This window comes from Emydura macquarii, unplaced genomic scaffold (genome assembly GCF_026122565.2).
Source record: "Emydura macquarii macquarii isolate MOO-44397 ecotype Brisbane River unplaced genomic scaffold, CSIRO-AGI_Emac_v2 contig_212, whole genome shotgun sequence".
NCBI classification, from domain to species: domain Eukaryota; kingdom Metazoa; phylum Chordata; order Testudines; family Chelidae; genus Emydura; species Emydura macquarii.
In genome coordinates this window covers 4961936-4980997 of record NW_027130349.1, presented here as the reverse complement: position 1 = coordinate 4980997, position 19062 = coordinate 4961936, and the positions used below count along the sequence as shown (strand labels likewise).

The 19062-nt window shown below is 41.5% G+C and overlaps 1 protein-coding gene across 3 annotated transcripts in view; it reads right to left on the bottom strand.

Moving 5' to 3' along the window:
* Positions 1 to 2111: 2111 nt before the first annotated feature.
* The window catches only part of TMEM241 (transmembrane protein 241), an 82567-nt gene continuing 65616 nt past the window's right edge, over positions 2112 to 19062 (bottom strand). For all 3 annotated transcript variants that reach the window (XM_067546656.1, XM_067546672.1, XM_067546664.1), the window contains 2 exons: positions 9744 to 9808; positions 2112 to 2820 (listed from right to left, as the gene is read on the bottom strand). In XM_067546656.1, coding sequence (XP_067402757.1) covers positions 2760 to 2820; positions 9744 to 9808 — 126 coding nt within the window. In that variant the 3' untranslated portion in view covers positions 2112 to 2759. The remainder of the gene's footprint in view (positions 2821 to 9743; positions 9809 to 19062) is intronic.

Here is a 19062-nt window from a genome sequence, read left to right as displayed (position 1 = left end):
GAACAGGTCATACAGGCAGTGGTAAAGCAAGCTTTCCCTACCCTGCCCAGCCTATGGGCCTCCAAAACAACCTCTAGGATTACATTACATCTCCATGCTGACTCAGGCCTTGGCTTCTCTGCTGAGACAGCTAACAAAGGGAGAGTTGTGCTGGGTGATTTGTGGTGGACCGCTGTCAATTAAGAACTGGACTGCAATGAACAGCTCCTTTTAGACAGGCCACTGTACATACATCCCTTTTTAAAATTTTAATAATACATTTCATAATTTTAATAGTTAATAAATGTAATAATTATTTAATACATTTTAATAATTCTAAATAAAATTCTAATAATCAGAATTATTAGGGGAAACACTGGTAAGGTCCAGATTGTGGCCGGCCCTTGAAAGTTGTACACCAGGAGATGTGCCTAAGGAGCTTTTATCCATAGCACAGGGTCTAGCCACAAATGCAGCCCCTGGGCGATCTTGTTATGCAGGGAGTACTCCTTGCAAGCCAGCTGGAGTCATTAGCCGTTCCAAAAGGAGCAGGGAGGCGGCATGACACTAGCACCACTGCTCCCTTTCCACGGGCTGGCAGAGCTGACTAGTCATGGTGCGGAGAACATGCTGCCCCCCCCAAATGAGGGTGCAGACTCCGCATTCTCCAGGAGTGCAGTGCCTCTCAGAGCTGCTTCTGGGGCTGTGTCTCTGCACAGCCTCTACCTTCATAGATTATAAAGCCAGAAGGGACCAATGTGATCATCTAGTCAGTCCTCCTGTATACCACAGGCCAGTGTGTAATCCAATTAGGGCTGATTTTGTATTGCTCTAATTTCTTAATCAAAATGTCATGCAGTAGCAAGTCAAACGCCTTCTAGAAGTGAAAGTGTATTACAACACTATTATCGCTATCAGCCAAACTTATAACTTCATCAAAAAAAGATACCAAGGTAGTCAGACAAGATTTATTTCCCATAAACCCTCGTTGCTTAGCATTAATTGTATTAGGCTCTTTTAACTCATTATCATTCGAGTCCCATATCAGCCACTCCATTATTTTGCCCGGGATCAGTATCAGGCTGACAGGTCTATAATGAACTGAGTCAGCTCAAGATGGGCCCTTCTCAGTTTCTTCTGTTTACGCTGTTCCACTTTGTATAAATTAAACAAACACTGGAGCAGAGACTTGAACTTGATCTCCCACATCCCAGGAGTCAATCCCTCTCTTTCCTGCTGTGGCCCTATGAATACTTATTTAATGCAAAAGAGAACAGCTTCTACAGGAGAGCACCCTCCCCGCAGAACACCTAATAGTCTGGTGGTCAGGGCACTAATGTAGAATATGGGAGATTCAAGTTCCTGCTCCAAATCAGACCGAGCAAGGAGTCAAAGACAGGCTTCCCACATACCAAGTGAGTGTCCTCATTAGGGAAGTATTTTGAGATGCACATACCTCCCAGCCTGAAAAATTCCCAATCTGGTCACCCCTGGCTGCTTTTTGTGAGGCCCAATCTGGTAGGCATACTCTAAGCATTCTTACCAGATCAGGCTCTGCAGACAAGATAGGCAGGGGAATGTGTAGTGTAAGAATCTGGCTGACACTTAGCTGTGAGCTAGGGCGTGCGCTGCGCTGTCATGACTTGGGCAGTTTTGCGCATGCCCACCAGCAGAAACGTAAGCACCTGGGGGACTTTGCCAGCAGAAATGTAAGTACCTAGGGAATTTAGGCAGCAACTAAGAAGGGGTTTGGAGGATCTCAGGGGAGAGTAACTATTGAATTGAGGCACCTAAAGTGGCAGTTGGGTGCCTAAATCCCTTTGTGGATCTAGTCTTTAGACACTTTTTAAAATCTCATCCTACATTTGCAAACATGAAAATTTCAAGCAGACTTCAAGTGACAGGGGACTGGAATTATTTCAAGACTTTTTAGAATGAATTTCTTTCCACTCCTCAAGGTTTATAATCTCTGCTTCCTCTTAAGATAACTTTGAAACAACCCACTATTAGCAAGCAGTACCAAACCAAAAGAAAACCCTCTCTGAAAAAAATGTACAATGGTCAAGAGAAACCTTGGACACAGAGAAATGAACACACACACACACACACACACACACAGTCAGTCAGTCAGCCAGTACCATAGATAGTAAGATTTATTTGTTGGTTTCCCATTCAGCAAAGATTTATCTGTCAATTTGCCACAATTTCAGAAGAGAATTATCTCCAGATGCCCCATTCTGTGCCGATCCAGATGTGACTGGAGGCCTGCATGTGGGAACTTGCCTTTTTCAGGACAACTTAAAACAAAATCCATGTCCACTGCTATTTGATTCATGGCAGTACCTGGATTCTCACGTTGTTTGGTGTAACCTGCTCTCAGTCTCTAACAAAAGCTCTGGGGCACCCAATGGAGAACACTACTTTTCCTGTTTCGGCAGACTAGCGGAGGGAGTTCATTTCCCTTGCATGAGAAGGTGCTGCTTAAAGAGGTTCTCACATTGAGCTGTCTAGAGACACACTACAGTTTTTCCTTTACAGTGTCTATCAGAAATAGCAAACACTCCTAATCATGACAACTATGCCTCTCCTTCACCAGTGCTATTAATAGCATGTTTTTCCCCCTGAAGAAAGGGAGAGAAAAAAAAGAATGAAGGTGTTTCATCACATTTTTTCATTCTTGCTGCTGCTGCTGCTTTATTTTTTTCATTCTGAGTTTTCTGAGCTTCAGCTGGTTTATTCCAATCGAGTGGGGAGTGGGTTGGAGTGTTCGTTGTTTTTGATTATGTGCCCATCTTTTCTGTGTAAACAAGCAAGGCTTCTCCAAGTCCACCCAGCAGTAGGCTGTAAACAAAGCAAGGTATAACTTTAGCATTGATCAAGTATGCACACTTGACAGAATGGCAAACAGCACAGCATCAGAGGAAAGGAGGGAGTTTGTTTGCCTAGATGCCTATATGTCTCTTAGGGTGACATTACAGAGCCCCAAGCATTTTTCATGACTATGCATTTTTTCACTCAGTGTGCTAAGAAATAGCTGAAACCAGAAATGGCTTGTTTCTTAGATCTCATTGAGATATTTCCCCTCCAACATTTTAGAGATGGGTGTATGTATGTGAAATATATAGACACATATACACAAACAGCTGCTTTATTTATAGATGTTAAAATAATTACACACACATATACACTGGTGGGAGGAAGGGAGAAGGAAGGCTTGGAACCTCATTTTCTTATTGATATAAGTGCAAATTTCTCCTTAACAATTTCTGTTTGTATTCTATCTTGAAAGTGGACTCGCTGCTTGACAAAAATGGGAAGAGATATAAACTCTCCTCCTTTGGGAAATGAACCAACGTGTAACTGAGGAGGTTAGGAAGAAACTTCCACTCTGGGCAGATTATGCTGGACTAGCTGACCACTAGAAATGCTTGCATACCTGCTGTGCACTTACAGAAACACTGGCACATTGAACTGTTCTAACTAGATCAGTGTGTGCACCAAAAACATATCCCTAACTCCTGCTTCTCCTGGCACAATCAGGGCACTGTTGTTCCCTTTCTCACCCACGTCTTGGGAGCAGCTAGCATTGGAAGCCGGGTTCCAAAGCTAGCAGAGTTCAATGGCATTGTCTTTGTTTATATAAATGTCAGCCATCAGCCCGTCCATTTTGTGCAATAAGCAGTTATCCCCAAATCCCCTCTGAAATCACAACCCAGAGTAGTATGGTGGAATGCTGGCTCGTCTCCAATTCCTTGACAACAGTGAAAAGCTAAATGTAACGACTTTGCATTTTAGCCTCAGGGCTTAGTTAGCTTATGAAACAACAAAGCTCCTTATTAAACTTTATAAATAAAACAAACTTTTGTGGAGGGTATTGGTAAGTGGGCACTTATTTATTTATTTTATTCAAAAAGCATGTAAAGCTGACAAGGTCATCCAGACATTAATAGCATTATATCTTAAATCTTATCGTCAGTGAATTCTTTGTAAATCACATCATTCCCATTGTTCCAGAAAGATGCAAACTTCATATAACAATTGTACAGTATACTATTATTACAAAGACACTATTATACAGTGTATAGTCCTGGAAGGGTAGCTGCTAGGGAGATGGCAACTTTCACATTCAGAGACAGTCTACCTTTTGCTGTGGAACTATTATTGAGGAAAAATGAACTGCTGGAGGTGCAGGCTTTCAAAAGATATTTAAAACCAAGAGCCTGCTCACTTGTAATCATTACAAGTTCATGGCACTTTTCTCAGGAAACCATTAACCTAAGTTTCCTGCCTAAATTTCAGCTCCAGTTATTAATGTTTATCTGCATTTATTCCTTCTGAAATTACAATTGGATAATATGTTTTTCTTCTTTAACCCTATAGGAAAGTCCTATAGAATTTAAAAGGGATTAAGCCAGCAGGGTCCCATAGAAATTGCACTGAGAGAGAAAGAGTACTTTCTACTTTGTATACAGTTTTTAATAGACAATTTAATAGAGAATCAGATCTCTTCTATAGAATTCTATAGATTGGCTTAAAAATTCAATAAGGAAGATATTCTCTATTAAACTCTATGGGACTTTTCCACAAGGGCACTTCCTGGCTAAACTGTTGTGTTAAATGCTGTCATGTGCTATCCCAGAAGTGGCTTCACTTCAGCGGTCAGTAAAGAAATGTAGATACCATGATACCTGCCATGTATGTAGCATCAGTAGCTAGATACATAGTAAATAATTTGGGGTGATTTGGAATGAAAGGCACAAATGTGTGGTTTCCATTCTGATTTCTCTTTCTGTATTTATGTATCACTTCTCAGTCTTTATCCTCAGCAATTTAACATGATCTTACGTACATCTCAACTCAGCTTTACGATTATAGATACTGTCCCTTTTGGGGGCTGCATGTGAATATAGCAGTGAGCTCACTGTGTGCTGCCATTTACAAATCTGCCCATCAACCAAGGGAAGAAGATAATGTCCTTGCAGGGATGCCACACGTGACTCCTCCGATCTTGGAGATGGAGCGTGGTTGCCAAATACTCTATTTTTGCAATGTTAGCACAGGATAGCAAAACATCCACTACCACACTTTCTAACACTGCCATTAATTCACCTGTTGCTCACACCAGCCACTAACTTCCTTGTGCATGTAAAAAGGACCATGAGGGCTGTCACACTGGCTGGATCAGGGGGGCCCTTGAGGTGTATTCAGGAGCTCTGATTACTCCCTTTTACACCAGTCTCACATTGGGGGTGTCACGCTGGCTGGATTGGGGGGGGGGGGCATTTATTATATTATGTGACATCAGTGTGTCGAAATCATAATAATTCATGTGAGATATGCCATGTCAGGTACTGTTAGAAAGGTTATAACATACTAAGTAAGATGATAATACTTTTGTTCATGTGTTATATGTGTAATGGAAATTATGGATATATTTGATATATCTGTATTTCAAATTGTGCTGTATGAGACACACCCTAGACAGGGTGGCGGCAGAACAATAGCTTGCTTAATGGCCCATTGAGACATCCACAGATGCAAGGGGCTGAGGGGGAAAAGCCAGAGGTATACCTGATGACTCACCAGGACTTGCTCATGTGACCCTGAACTCCACTTTGTTCCTGTAAAATTCCACAAACAGCATGGCAGAGGCCAGAGGATATACAAGGCAGAGACCTGGGAATCCATTTGTTCTTCAGTCGGGATTCAGCTTCAGCTACCAACCTACCTCTGGATCAACTCATCTACAACTGAACTGAAGCTGTGAAACAAAGGACTGAGATCCATCCAAGTACTGGATGTATACCAGAGGGACTATACAAGCCTGCAAACTCCACAATTCTTCTAGAAACCTGATGTATATGGACTTTCAAATCATTTGTATGTATCGGATTGCTTTAATCCTTTAACGTTTCTCTTATGGTTTGTTTCTTTCTTTTTATAATAAACTTTTAGTTTTAGTTACTAAAGGATAGGCTGGCAGCGTGGTATTTTGGGTAAGATCCGAACTTATATTGATCTGGTACTGTGGCTGACCCTTTGGGGTCAGAGGGAAACTTTTTAGTAAAGAGAATAGAGTTTAAATAACTGGTCTCTTTGCTGGACCTAGTGGCTGATTGGGAGCCAGAGACTGGAATGCAGTAAAGGGGGCTGTGTGTTTTTGTAGACTGGCTTCTTGATAACCAGTATGGGGAATCAAAAGCACAGTTTGTGGCTGGTTGGGAAGTCTGGCTTCAGTGCCACCCACCAGCGCTGGGAGCATCTGCTCTCCTTTTACAGCCTGTCCTGACCTTGGCATTTTCAGGTGGCTGCCCTACACACAGAAGGGTCACAAGGGCCATAAAAGTAGGAGTAGCCCAACACTGTCTTTAGAGAGACATTCTGTGTTAGATTATCACAAGACCCTTAACTTTTGAAATTTTCTGATTTTTGGAGTATTCGAAACTTTTTCATCAAAACTATTATGCTTTTGGGATTTACATCCATAATCTACATCCATTATCCACAGATCCTTTTGTATGCTGGATTTTATCCATATTTCCCCTTCCTGTCCCCCACTTCATCATAATCCTCTGGCTGAAGTTAAACAAAATTTCCTCTGTAATTGTTACCAACACACTGCTTTGTAGATTATCCACGAGAGCTAAGTAGTAAAATCGGGTTAGATCTGAAATCTGCTCCTTTGCTTAAGTGTACCAGTGTAATGCATAACCACCAGACCACTGGGCTATCAGAAGCCTTCATTTTAACTTCAAAACAGAGTACTGTCAAGTAATGTAGCCTCAAACCTGGATTTATCTTAAATTTAAAATATGGTGAATCCTTTGGATTCTTTTTATTAAGGGATGAGAGTTAAATGCATCACACTGTCACCGAAAAACTAACACACAAAATGATAGTCACTGTTAATGTTGGACCTACACCAAAAAGCCCTGTGGTTTCTGCTTGCTTTGCAGCTGCCGTAATCTAACAAATCTTATTCCAAGAGCTCTGTTGAAATCCCTGATGCTGTTGGTGCACACACAGTAATGAAAGACAAAAATAATTTTTTTTAAAAATCACCTTTTTGAGTTCTCAGCAATCTACACATAACTCTGAGCTAAAGTCCCAAGCAAAGTTCCTTTTAAAATATTAACTTATCTGTTACTTATGTATGGTACACACATAAATTTACATATACATTACATACATATAAATGTATAGAGTATATAGTGTGTATACTGTGTACGTGATTATGTATGCATATATACACACACATATGCATACACACGCATCCAGATCAGTGTATATTATATATGTCAGTGTGTGTGTGTGTATATATATCATATATATGCTATATACACACATACAGTTATTATGTATATCATACACACTCATTATATATATTATACATCAGGGGTGGCCAACCCGCGGCTCATGAGCCGCATGCGGCTCTTTGCTGATAGAAATGCGGCTCACGGCTCTTTGCATGCGGCTCTTTGCTCTGTGCTCTTTGCGGCTCTTTGCTCTTTGAAATTGACAAGCTCCCCCCGAAATTGAGGGATCAGAGCTAATTTTCGGGGGAGGGTAAGAGACTGAAAAGTGAAATTGACAAGCTGGCCCCGAAATTGACGGATCAGCAGGAATTTTCGGCAGAGGGTAAGGTAAATGTGGCTCTTTGCGGCTCTTCATCTCTGACTGGTTGGCCATCCCTGTTATACATTATATATTATACATTAATAATACTGCAATAAATTATATTATATATTATACATTGATAATAAATTAATGATTAATTATACATTAATAAATATATATATATATAGAGAGAGAGAGAGAGAGAGAGAGAGGAGTGCTTGCTAATGTCTTGGGCTGGGTGTGCTGCTATTTTCTGCCTTTGGCAACACTTCAGCAGGATGTACTGAGTTATACACACATGGCCACAGAAGTGACCTTCTGCAATTGCAGAAAAATACAAAAGATTTACTTTGGCATTTCTTATTAAAAAGAAAGAGACCAGTTTGAAATCTACTTTCTGCAACTTGTTTTAATCTATGAGCTGTAGCTGGGGGGGAAAAAAAAAAAAAAAGCAATATGAGAAACTGCTTGAGTAAAGAGGGTAGAATATGAAATGCCAGCTTTGCAGTATTTTATATACATTTCACTATAGTTTTTCAAGGTCTGTTAGTGAAAGCTACGTGTACAGAAAAATTCAGAAGCAACAAATGCATGTTGGCTGAGGAAGTATTTTAAAACTTAAGACTTTTCATTGTGGAGTTCACATTTCACAATGATTCTCTGTCTCGGTGTGATTAGGCATACATTTCTAAAGATAAACTAAGAAAGAACCAAATACAGGAAGGAAATGAGTGGTTCGTTGACTTGGAAATTTTTTAAAACAATGAAGGAAAGTCAAACACAAGGCAAACTGATTATTTGTGGAAGGAGGATTACTTTTCAGTTACAAAGGACACACAATTGCGTTGTATAGTACAGCCAATGAACACAGTCCTTCATTCACTGAAGCAATCAGAATTTCTCCGCTGACTTCAGTGAGAGTTGGATCAGGTCTCCAAAAATGTCAAGGTAAGATGAGAATGAATATCTACATAATACAGACCGGAATTAAATTTCTAAAGTAGCGTCTAAAAGACTAGACCTGTTTGGGTTACTCATATTGGGTGAAATTTATCCCCTTATGGACAGCTAGCACAACTATCCCATGTATCACTTAAGTGTCCCAAATTTGCATGCCCATGTTTTGCGTGCCTTAAAAGTTCAAATCAGGGTCATTGTATGCACCTTAGATTGACTAGCTGTATGCAGGTCGTTAACAAATACAAATCTGTGGTTCTGAGTGCACAGAAAACTTGGTCCCACAATTTTGGGCCTAACAGCATCACTGCTGATATCAAATCTTGAAAACAGACTATGCTGACTTTATTCATTTGAAAGCTGAACCCTTGTGGCACCAACCAGACTACAAGGAAAACAAGAAGAGCCTGGTCTGAAGGTTTGTAAAAGAGAGAGGCTTTGGACTTTCAGCAGTATTTCTTGAGAAACACCTAGATTTATTATTATTAATAATAATTTCTATTGCAGTAGTGCCAAAGTTCTGAACCAGGACCCCATTGTGCTTGGCATGGTACAAAGACAGAACCAAAAGATAGATTGTAAGATCCTGAGGGCAGGGACTAAGTATTGATGTCATTCAATAAGAATTTTGATTTGGGAGATTCTAAGATTGTTAAGCAGACTCTGTATTACCAAACCCAGTGTACTGCTTTGGAAGGACATATGTATTATTTATCATTATTTCATTTTATTCTTTGCATTTGCAGTCCACTCTGTTAGGCACTGCCCATGGACACCCACAGGGATACATACGATATTGGTCAGAGTGGCAGAATTACTGAAAATCAGGATTTCTTTGTTCTATTCCCAGCTCTGTCTCTCAGTCGCTGCGTGAGACTGGATGAGTCATTTAACTGCTCTTTGACTCACTTCATCTAGCTTGTAAAATGTGTACAGTCAACAATATCTCGCAGAGGTGTCTTGAGATTTAATATCTCTAAAGAGTTTTGAGATGCTCAGAAGAAATTCTGTTCTTTTCAGGGTATTATACTGTACCCATCACCATGGTGGCTGAACACATAGCTCCCCCCCTCTGTGCAAAATATTTTTGCTACTTGTCAGACTAGCCTTTTTAAAAGCATTTCTGGGTAAAATAATGAGTGTTGTTCAGAAATACAAAATAACCATAAACATGTCAGGAAATTACTTACCAACAAATTGTTGGTACATTAACAGTCATGCCAAATAAGAATGGTGATAGGCCAGCTGTGGTAACCTGTAAAATTAACAAGAAGAAAGGATTTGCCTGATTTCTGTCATTGAAAGTTACAATATCTTTGTTCGTTAGCTTTTTACAGGTGCACTCACTCTAAATACTTTGTTTCCCTCCAGATTAGTGATCCAGACACAACAGTGATATCCAGTGGGAAAGAGAAACTCATTGGGATGAATCTGCTCACCAGGAAACTACCGCTTCCATCAAATCCCTCACCACTGATCTATCACTCTCTGGGGAGGACGTGCAGGCACTTCCCCTAGCCCTGGCCAGTAGAGGGAAGGAGCAAAAAGCTATGAAAAGACTCTGACCTTGGAAGTGACCTAGCACTTAGGGAAGCAGGGTCCACATGGCAAGCCAGGAGCAGCAGAGACACTGAATACAGCAGAAACCACCAGGGACCTGTGTGCAACAGCAGCCAGGAACAGGGTGTGACTGTTGGACATTTCAGCTGGGTTCAGGACTGCCCAGATCTTGTGGGGAAGCAACAGAGACTGGGCAAGGAGCCAGTACAGGGGCCCCAATGAGATATATCACTAACTGACCCTGGCTGGGAAATCTGCACTCTCCTATTTGTCTCTAGCAGAGACTGGACTGGAATGACATTGCAGGCATTGGGCCTAAGAAGCCCTAAATCCTCTAGCAGACTGCCACTGTTCAACCCACCATACCTAGGATATTGCAACCCTTCCCCTTCCTGCCCTAGTAAAATACCCCTTCATTTAGCCACATGTCCGAATCATTATTGGGACCTACCCAGGGTAGCGCGTATAGGGCCTAGCATCTGAAGGGCCTTCAACTCTTGCCTCTGGGCTAGGGTACACTCAGCACATCATTAGGACCACAGAGATTTAGTATACCACCGCACTAGCAGCTGTAACAATTATGTCAGGAAGGAGTAACGGTGGACAAGGCTTGAGGATGACAGGAAATAGAACATTAGACATGAAGTTACATTGCAATATTGCAGGGGGAAAAAAAAGGCCAGTGTAATTTTGGTCTGCATACACAGGAGCATCAGGCTAGGCCCTCCACAGTAACCAAGCTGCACTCAGGGTCGTCTCAGACGATGGGGCAAAGGTGTTTTTATGCCATTTTGGCAGTGGCCTAATCCCAGGCCAGTTCCAATGTATGACTGAACCGTCTCCAGGCTTGTCCCTGTCCACCTATGGCCCCGAGGAGTTGTTCTGTCAGCCAGGGATATAATGATATCCACATAATGAATGGCTCCTTGGCCATGTCCTCTTTTTCCAGACACTCCCCCTACATATGGGACAGGTGTCAAAGGACACCTGAGGACTCCCCTTACAGAGGGGGAATTCCCCCCTACCCAGAGGCAGAATCCTGAGGCAGCCAGCTAAGCCAGTTTTTAAAGCTGCTTTGTGTCACTAGCCCCAGATCTTACCCACCATGTTATGGAGCAGGATGGTAACTATCCCTGACTCTAGCTTCCCGGTGCTACCACCACCGCAATGCTGCATTAAAGGCACCTCATTGCCAGACCGATAACATCAGACAGCAGGAGATCTGAGAACAGTGACGAGAACAGTGACAGAAGTAATTCTGGAGAAGGAATTGATTTTCAGTGAAAGATTAGGATCAATAATGTCAACAGGAAAGAACGACAAGGCGACAGTCTACCACTATTTGAAGGATGCAAACGTCAAGGAGTGAAAGGGATTGTTTAGGGTGGCACAGCAGGGTAGAACTAAGAGTAATAGGATGAAATTAAGAAGCAAACTATTTAGACAATTACCAGGAGAGACTTCCTGACAGTGAGATCTATCAACTTGTCTAATTGCATCTCAAGGGAGTGATGGACACCCCAGCCCGAGGCTCCTTTAAAACTTGACAAAACACTAGCATACGTGCAATAGGGAGCATGAAACCATTTCAGAGCAGACTCTGCTCCACAGTAATTCTGAGCTACTTTGTTAGCCCACATCAGTGACATTTATGTGATCATGGCCCTTTAAAAACAGGCTCAGTCCCTTCAGTCTCTCTGAGCTGTGCTCAGCACGGGACCAGAAGCGACAGGAAAGGTGGCTCTGAGCCATTTCTCCACTCCCAATCCTGAGGCCAGCGGGGCAGGGGGTGGTGTCTGAACCAAGTCATCCAAATGATGGCAGCGAGAACAGTTTCATGGGAACCACTACGCTGGATGGGAATTGTCAGAGCACAGTGCACCCAGCCAGGTCGTCTTCTGCCCCAGCCCACTGAGGAATGCTCCCTACCCCCGTGAGAGTGGGGAGATTAGGAGGAGAAGAGAGAGCTATCCCGGCTTTATGCTGCCTAAGAATTGCTGTAAATTAGAGGAAACTCCAGAAACTGTTGTTTGTACCACTGGAGCAGCGCAAAGGGGACAAAGCCAGGGGCTAGCATCTGACCCAGCACATGTAGCACTAGGACTGCATGGAATTATTGTAATTAATATGGCCATATGTATCTCTAACTGACATAATCGATCTGTTTTAGGTGTTTCTAAAGTGCCTACCGCTGTAGTATACCCGAATGTGGGCAAAGTTGTAAAGTATGAAACTAACAGAATAATTAAGCTGCCTCTCCATGAGAACATTTCACTGCAAACACCAATATAAGTATAAGTCAAAACCCACTAGTTATCTGCATTATTCTCTCCTTTATATCCATATGCCAAGGAAAATACTAAAAAAACCCACAAAACAAAAACAAAAGAAAGGGGGAAAAGTCCTAACTATAGATACACTGCAGGCTCCAAGATGCTGCAGTGTTAGCACCCGAATGAGATTAGTGGAGGGGGACAGTTCACTACTCTCAGAGTCACCGCTTGAGGCTATCTGCAGGCTCAGGAAGACAGAATGCAATAGTTTGCATTCCATTCACATTTGGATGGTTATCTTTGCAACCAGCAGGGTTAAAAACTTACTGGAAAAAAATTAATGCCTAGCAATTAGAGAATCTGAGTATGTCATACAGGCTACAGAAATACAGCAAGCAATCTGGGTGTATTTGGATCCTGCAAAATCTAAGAACCGGAACCTTACCCTAATGGATTTGATTGATGTAACATACGTTAGTGTAGCTCTATTAATTTTTAATGGAATTACTCCTGATTTACTTGAGTATGAGAGAAGAATCAAGTGTAGTGAGTTTGCATTATACTAACGCTGGGGTAGTAGACTGAGAAATATAATACTCATTACCAAGAATGTAAAAAGAAATCAATATAGGATTGATCCTGTGACAGTTAGAGAACTATTTATCTTTTTTAATTGTTTAAGGAATGTTGTAAGGAACTAAAGTGTCATTTTTTAAAGTGACACAAAGTAAAGTTATGTTACATTATGTTTACAGGAAACATGATGGGAGGCCAAAAAAGGGAAACAGATATGAGAAACTCTGAGAACTGCCCTTATTAAAAATACTATACTTTTCTACAGTAATCACCCCAAACCTCTGTACAAACACTTCTGTAAGCTGTAGCCTTTTGGACAATTACTTATTTTTTTTAATTATATAAAGTTTTGATGCCATATAGAATCAAAATGTCTCAGAGCAGAAGTACTAAGTGTATGCAAGGAAAAAACACAATCTGCATAAAAACATCCAATTTATCTTTTTCATTAAAAAAAAGACATTTAAAAATGAAAAACAAATTTTCAGTCAAGTCAAGTATATAATTTGTTCAAGAGTAAAATTGGGAACACATGGCTCCAGTCCAGTAGTTTTTCTTTTACTAAATTAAAAAAAAACTTGTTGACCTATTTTTAATTTAAGTGTCCATTTATTTATACTAATAAAAATGCCAGAAAGGCGCCTAGCCACACGCACTAGATGCCCTGGACATAACTTTCAAAAATGCATCCTAAATGTAGCAGTTTAGGATCGCTCACCACATTCTCCCATTTCCTCTCAAATAATTCCCTACTTTTACAATCACAATTCTCCACCCATTTTCTAAAGCTTTGGAAAAAGGATGAGCCTTGCAATGTAAATGAAATCAAGTAAATGGAAAATAAAAGTTTACCATTTCAAAATCTCTTTTTGGTGCTGTATAGCTAAAACTAAGACATACATAAATGAAATTTAAAAACTATAATTACAAATGAAGACTTCAATCCCACAGATTCACACACACACTTGACACATATGCTCTAAATTACAGGCATAGATGCAGAAGTCACTGGGTGAATTTCTATAATCTGTTATACAGGAAGTCATAGTCACTAGATGATCACAATGATCTCTTCTGGCCTATGATTGGATATGTATCCCACACAGGCTCTGAAAGGATTAATATGGAGCTGAGAGGTCAATTAACCCATCTGACTGCACCTAGAGGGTGGGTCAGGCCTAACTAAAGGTAAAGCCCATCTGGGGAAGGAGTTGGGTGGTGAATATAAAGAAGGGAAGTAGCCCTGTGGGATTAGGGTGTGAAGACACTGGGAGACATCATAAAGAAAATGGTCCTGGGAGACTTGCTGGCATAGCAAAGTCTGGTAAGAGGCTAGGAGAGATGCAGAGCAGCCACTGAGGTGAAGCAAGCTCTGGTGGTGAACCCTGATAACAGGAACTAGGGAGAGATCAGGGAGGAGTGAAAAGTCAAGCCTGAGAAGGGCAGAAGTTGGATTTAAATGTATATTTCTGGTGTGGGGTTTATTGGCAGGGCCAGGCAGAGCACTGGGAGTCCTGGTCCTCAAAGAAGGGCGAACTTAAAGAGGCTGTGGGAAAGGCCTGTTAACAGGCTTGGTAGGAAGAAGCCCAGGGAGGCAGCAGCAAGGAGTCTGATGGAGCAGATCTTGACTACTGACTATAGGGTCCCTAGACTAGAATCCAGTGTAGAGGGCAAACCTTACTTCCTCTACCAGCCAATGATTAAAATAGCATGAAGTCCCTGAGATGGCAATATGGACTACTGGAAGCCCTGAGAGAAGGGTGCAGGGATCACCTTTGTAAAGATAGAGAACTTCTATTCGTTGGCAGGAGTGGGACTAACATGTGACCTGGTTGGAGGGCTGAGTTGTGAGGCAGGAATAGAACAATCGTTGGCAGGGGCTACTAGAGAGGAAAGAGCCTGCTATACCCCGCTCAACTGTGTGGAGGGCACCAGCTGTGAGTCTGCTCTTCTACATGGCCTTAAAAGCTGTAGGGGGAAAAACCCAACTTGAGACACAAAAGCAATCCCACTGACTTCCACAGGAAAGTTAAGCATGTGCATACATCTGTGCAGGATTGATGTCCAAGCACTTATCCAAGAGCTACTTTTAAGATGTCAATTATACTGTGAACATCTCTATAATGTTATCGCACATCTTGTAATACTTAGGAAAAAACAATTTATAGTCAAAGCATTTGTGTCATGTGACATTATTACTGAAAAATAATTTCCACCCATACCTACACCAAAAGAAGGGAGAAAAAAGCAGTCACTTTACAGAGAAATAAGATCATTCCTTAGTCAGGAATTCCTTAGTGCCTCAGTAACACAAGTTATTTAAAATTGATATTTTGTTAAAACCTACCTATCTCAATTCCCGCTATTTTTGTAATTCCAGTTGCCGAGGTAATCTAGATGCAACTTTACATGTAGCCAGAATAGCTAGCTCAGGAATTAAAAACTACAGTACTATTAATACATATCACTAAAGAGTGTTTTTTCAAAGTCTTAACTAAAAACATAGCCAAATCCTCTGGAAATCTTGTAGGGTAAATCATATAGGTACAGCTTTCCAAAGTGCCTGGAAACCCCTCTGTGATTTCAGCATGTTTTTCAGGCCATCAGTTTGCTTCCTCCAAGGGTCTCTTGTACTCTCAGATAAAATAGGGCCCTATACATCAATTATACTTTGTATTTGCAAATCAGTTTTTGTGAATTCATGAACCTTATTCGTTTGCATCCTCACATCACTCAGCATTGTCCCCCGTGGCCAATCAAAGTTCAGCACTAACTGGTTTAAAAGGAAGCCCCAGTCCATTCCTCCTGATCTAGAAAGATGGTATTCATGACGTTGCACCTGAAGAGTAAAGGTGTAATAACAGGAGCAAATGTGGAGGGGGAGTCTCAGAGGAACTTGGTGTAAAGAAACATCTCTATCCATTCGTAAAAGAAGGTTTTGCTTTTAAAGAGATGTTTCTATGGTCCCCATCCCTATAGCACCTAGTCACTTTACAAATGTTAATGAATTAGGTCTCACAACACTCCTGTGAAATAGAGAAGTATTAATATGCCATTTTACAGCTGGAAAAACTGAAGTACAGACAGATTAAAGGCAAGATTGCATCTTGTTCAATGCACCTGTGCTATTGTGACTCTTAAGATCATGATTCATTCCTTGGTTTTCTTCTGGGGCTGTGCAACTGGGTACTGCCCCTTAGGGTAGACTGTAAGTTGACAATCTAGTCCTAAGTGACTTGCCCAAGGTGTCTCAGGCAGTCTGCGGCACAGGCAGAAATTAAGCCGAGATCTCCTGACTCCTACTCTCGTGCCTTATCCATGAGACCGCTTATATATTCTGGAGCAGGAAAGTAAAAGGAAAATCCTTAACCTCCTGGAAATTCATTTCCTGGGCATCAACCCTGACCAAGTAGTCTGTTTTCTCTCAATTATCTCTAGACATGTTCTCAAGCTATAAAATTTGGGTCTGGATTTTAAATACCCCAAAGTTTAGAGATGTTTAGATCAAGGGTTTTTGTTTGGCCCATCATAAAGATAAGAGCCATTTGCAAAATTCAGATGTTGATCTGGTTCAGATTTTATTGTTTTACTCCAGAGCTCAGGGGTGTATGCAGGGATTTGGTTTAGACTTATCTGATTATTTAACATGGTAACATTATTTCACTATAGCTTATAAAAAGTACTTACTTCCTTTAATTCACCACATTTGTTAGAAACATCATAGTTCTCACCAACTCTTATGGTAAGTGAATATGCAGTAATTTTATAAACAAGTTCCCTTCGCTTCTTTACCTAGGGCCAATCCATTTAACCTCACTTCACCAATCTGCCAAAATCTCTATGCTCTTTTGAAAAATATATATTTTCAAAAGACAGTGTTTTGAAACAGCCTCTCAAGTTCACTCATTGTTCAAAATAAATCTTCCTGTCTATTTATCATTAGTGTCATCTTCTCAAACAGAGAAGGCAAAAGCTTCTGAGGTACATAACTTTTATTTTCATTTTACTGGTGGACTTGAAGCAAAGTCAAGCTCCTTATAGACATGATATTCATTTCACCCTTCTTCTGTACCTTTTTTCCAGCTTCTCAGGGCCAAAAGACCATCAAGGGAATGTATCTGTGCTAGTGTCACTGGAAACAATTAAATCAGGGTAGTCTAATATCAATAGTGTGTAAATCACTGCATGTGATATCAATACTGAGGACTTTTCTTTTACTTTTTCAGGGAGACCCGCTGAAATAGCATCCCAGACTGCAGGATTATTTCCAGTGTATGCAAGATAAGATCGACAACAGATTCTTTGTCTTTGTAGGTTTGGTACTGTTATTCTTTTTGCTGCTATAGAATGAAAACAAAAGAAAATGTTAACTTTTTAATACTGTCACCTGTTTATTCAGTTAGACATGTGAATTTTCCATGCGATTGTTCTCACAGACATTTGGTTTCAGCCTACATTGCCAGCCATCTCCCTATGCGCCTCCTGTGCTATTGCCGCTCCCAGAACAAGAACAAACGAACACACAAGGATTAAAAGATAAAGGAGGAGATCTCCTTGGACAATGGATGATGTTTCTGAGCCTCTGCAGGAAGATGCTGTCTTAGGACCCACCACAGCAATCACTCAGCTACAGCAACAGACTAATGGTGTAGTGACACAGGCTACACAGAGATTACTGGCAGACAGCAACAGCCAGGTGCCAGGAGATGGATCTTCCCAGTCCAAACCCTGTGGCCTAACACATACATTGAAAACCTCTTCTAAAATGAGCAAAGCTGGGAAAGGCTCGGTAGCTGAGGGACTGTCTCCAAGAACTTCACTAATAGAAGCACCCCGGGTCTGACTGCTATCGTTCATCTGATTGGTGATGGAAGGCTGTTAAAAGTCACTGGTAGGCTGCCTAGAACTGCGGCTTAGCTGAGCAGAGTAGGAGAGGAGAACAAAGCTGCCACTAAGCTAAGTGCAGCAGCTGGGAGAAGGCCCCAGTCTTGGTCTCCTACCTCTGGCAGAACACTAGGGGTGTGATGTGGAGGGAGTTGAGTGGATAGGGGGCAAGAGTGCTGCGAGTGTTCCATGCTCCAGGCACACAGGCCCAGGCCTCACACAAATTTCCAAGCACTCAGGCCCCACACAAATACCTTGTACCTGTCCCACATGGTCTTTCTCCACAAGAAAAGGTAGTGTCGAACAGAACTAGAGGCCTGTCAGGTACAGCCAGACCACTTCCAAATAGGGCAGGGAGATAAGGCAAAGAACCTCCCTTAGAGACAAAAGGAAGAAGAGGCGGAAGAACAACAATAGTACACACTCCCCTGCCCTCATGGGCACCAATCAAAATATAACTCATGGAAAGTTATTCAGGGTAGGCATTATCCAAAGGTTCTGGACAGGGAAATCTCAACCCAGAAAATGCCACTGCATGTCCTCCCCATTCCTACATAGATACATGAGAGGTGTTCTTCCAGGGATACCAAGACAAAGTCAGCCAAGAAAAAGGAGTACTCCAGGTAAGGTGACCAGATGTCCCGATTTTATAGGGACAGTCCTGATATTCAGGGCTTTTTCTTATATAGGCGCCTATTACCTCCCAACCCCTGTCCTGATTTTTCACACTTGCTATCTGGTCACCCTAACTCCAGGACAGACAGAGAAAGGATTTGGGGATAAAGTACTGGGAAATGCAGAACTCCCTCATTAAACTCCCAAACAAATGGACAATCAGGATGACAGGGCATTTCCTGTCCAATTTGAAAAACTTCAGGGTCCCTACATATTGGGTCTCTACAGTCGGTATTACAAAAGGGTAATGCCACCCTCCTGATAAGAGATGAAAGAGGCAGTGAGGGCAGAATTTCTTCATCCCACACTATCCTATAAAGTCTCCTCTCCTCCACATTTTGAGCCAGATGTATTCATCAACACATATGGCAAGTTGGGCTAGGAAGGGATTTTATTGGGCTATAACAGTCTGCCAGGATAAATACATGGACAAAATATGCTCTTAACCCAACTGTTTCAGATAGTGGAGCAGCCCCTTGAATCAAGAGTACTAGTAAATCTCCCTGACACGAGGGAGTGCAATCAGAGAAACAACCCCCCT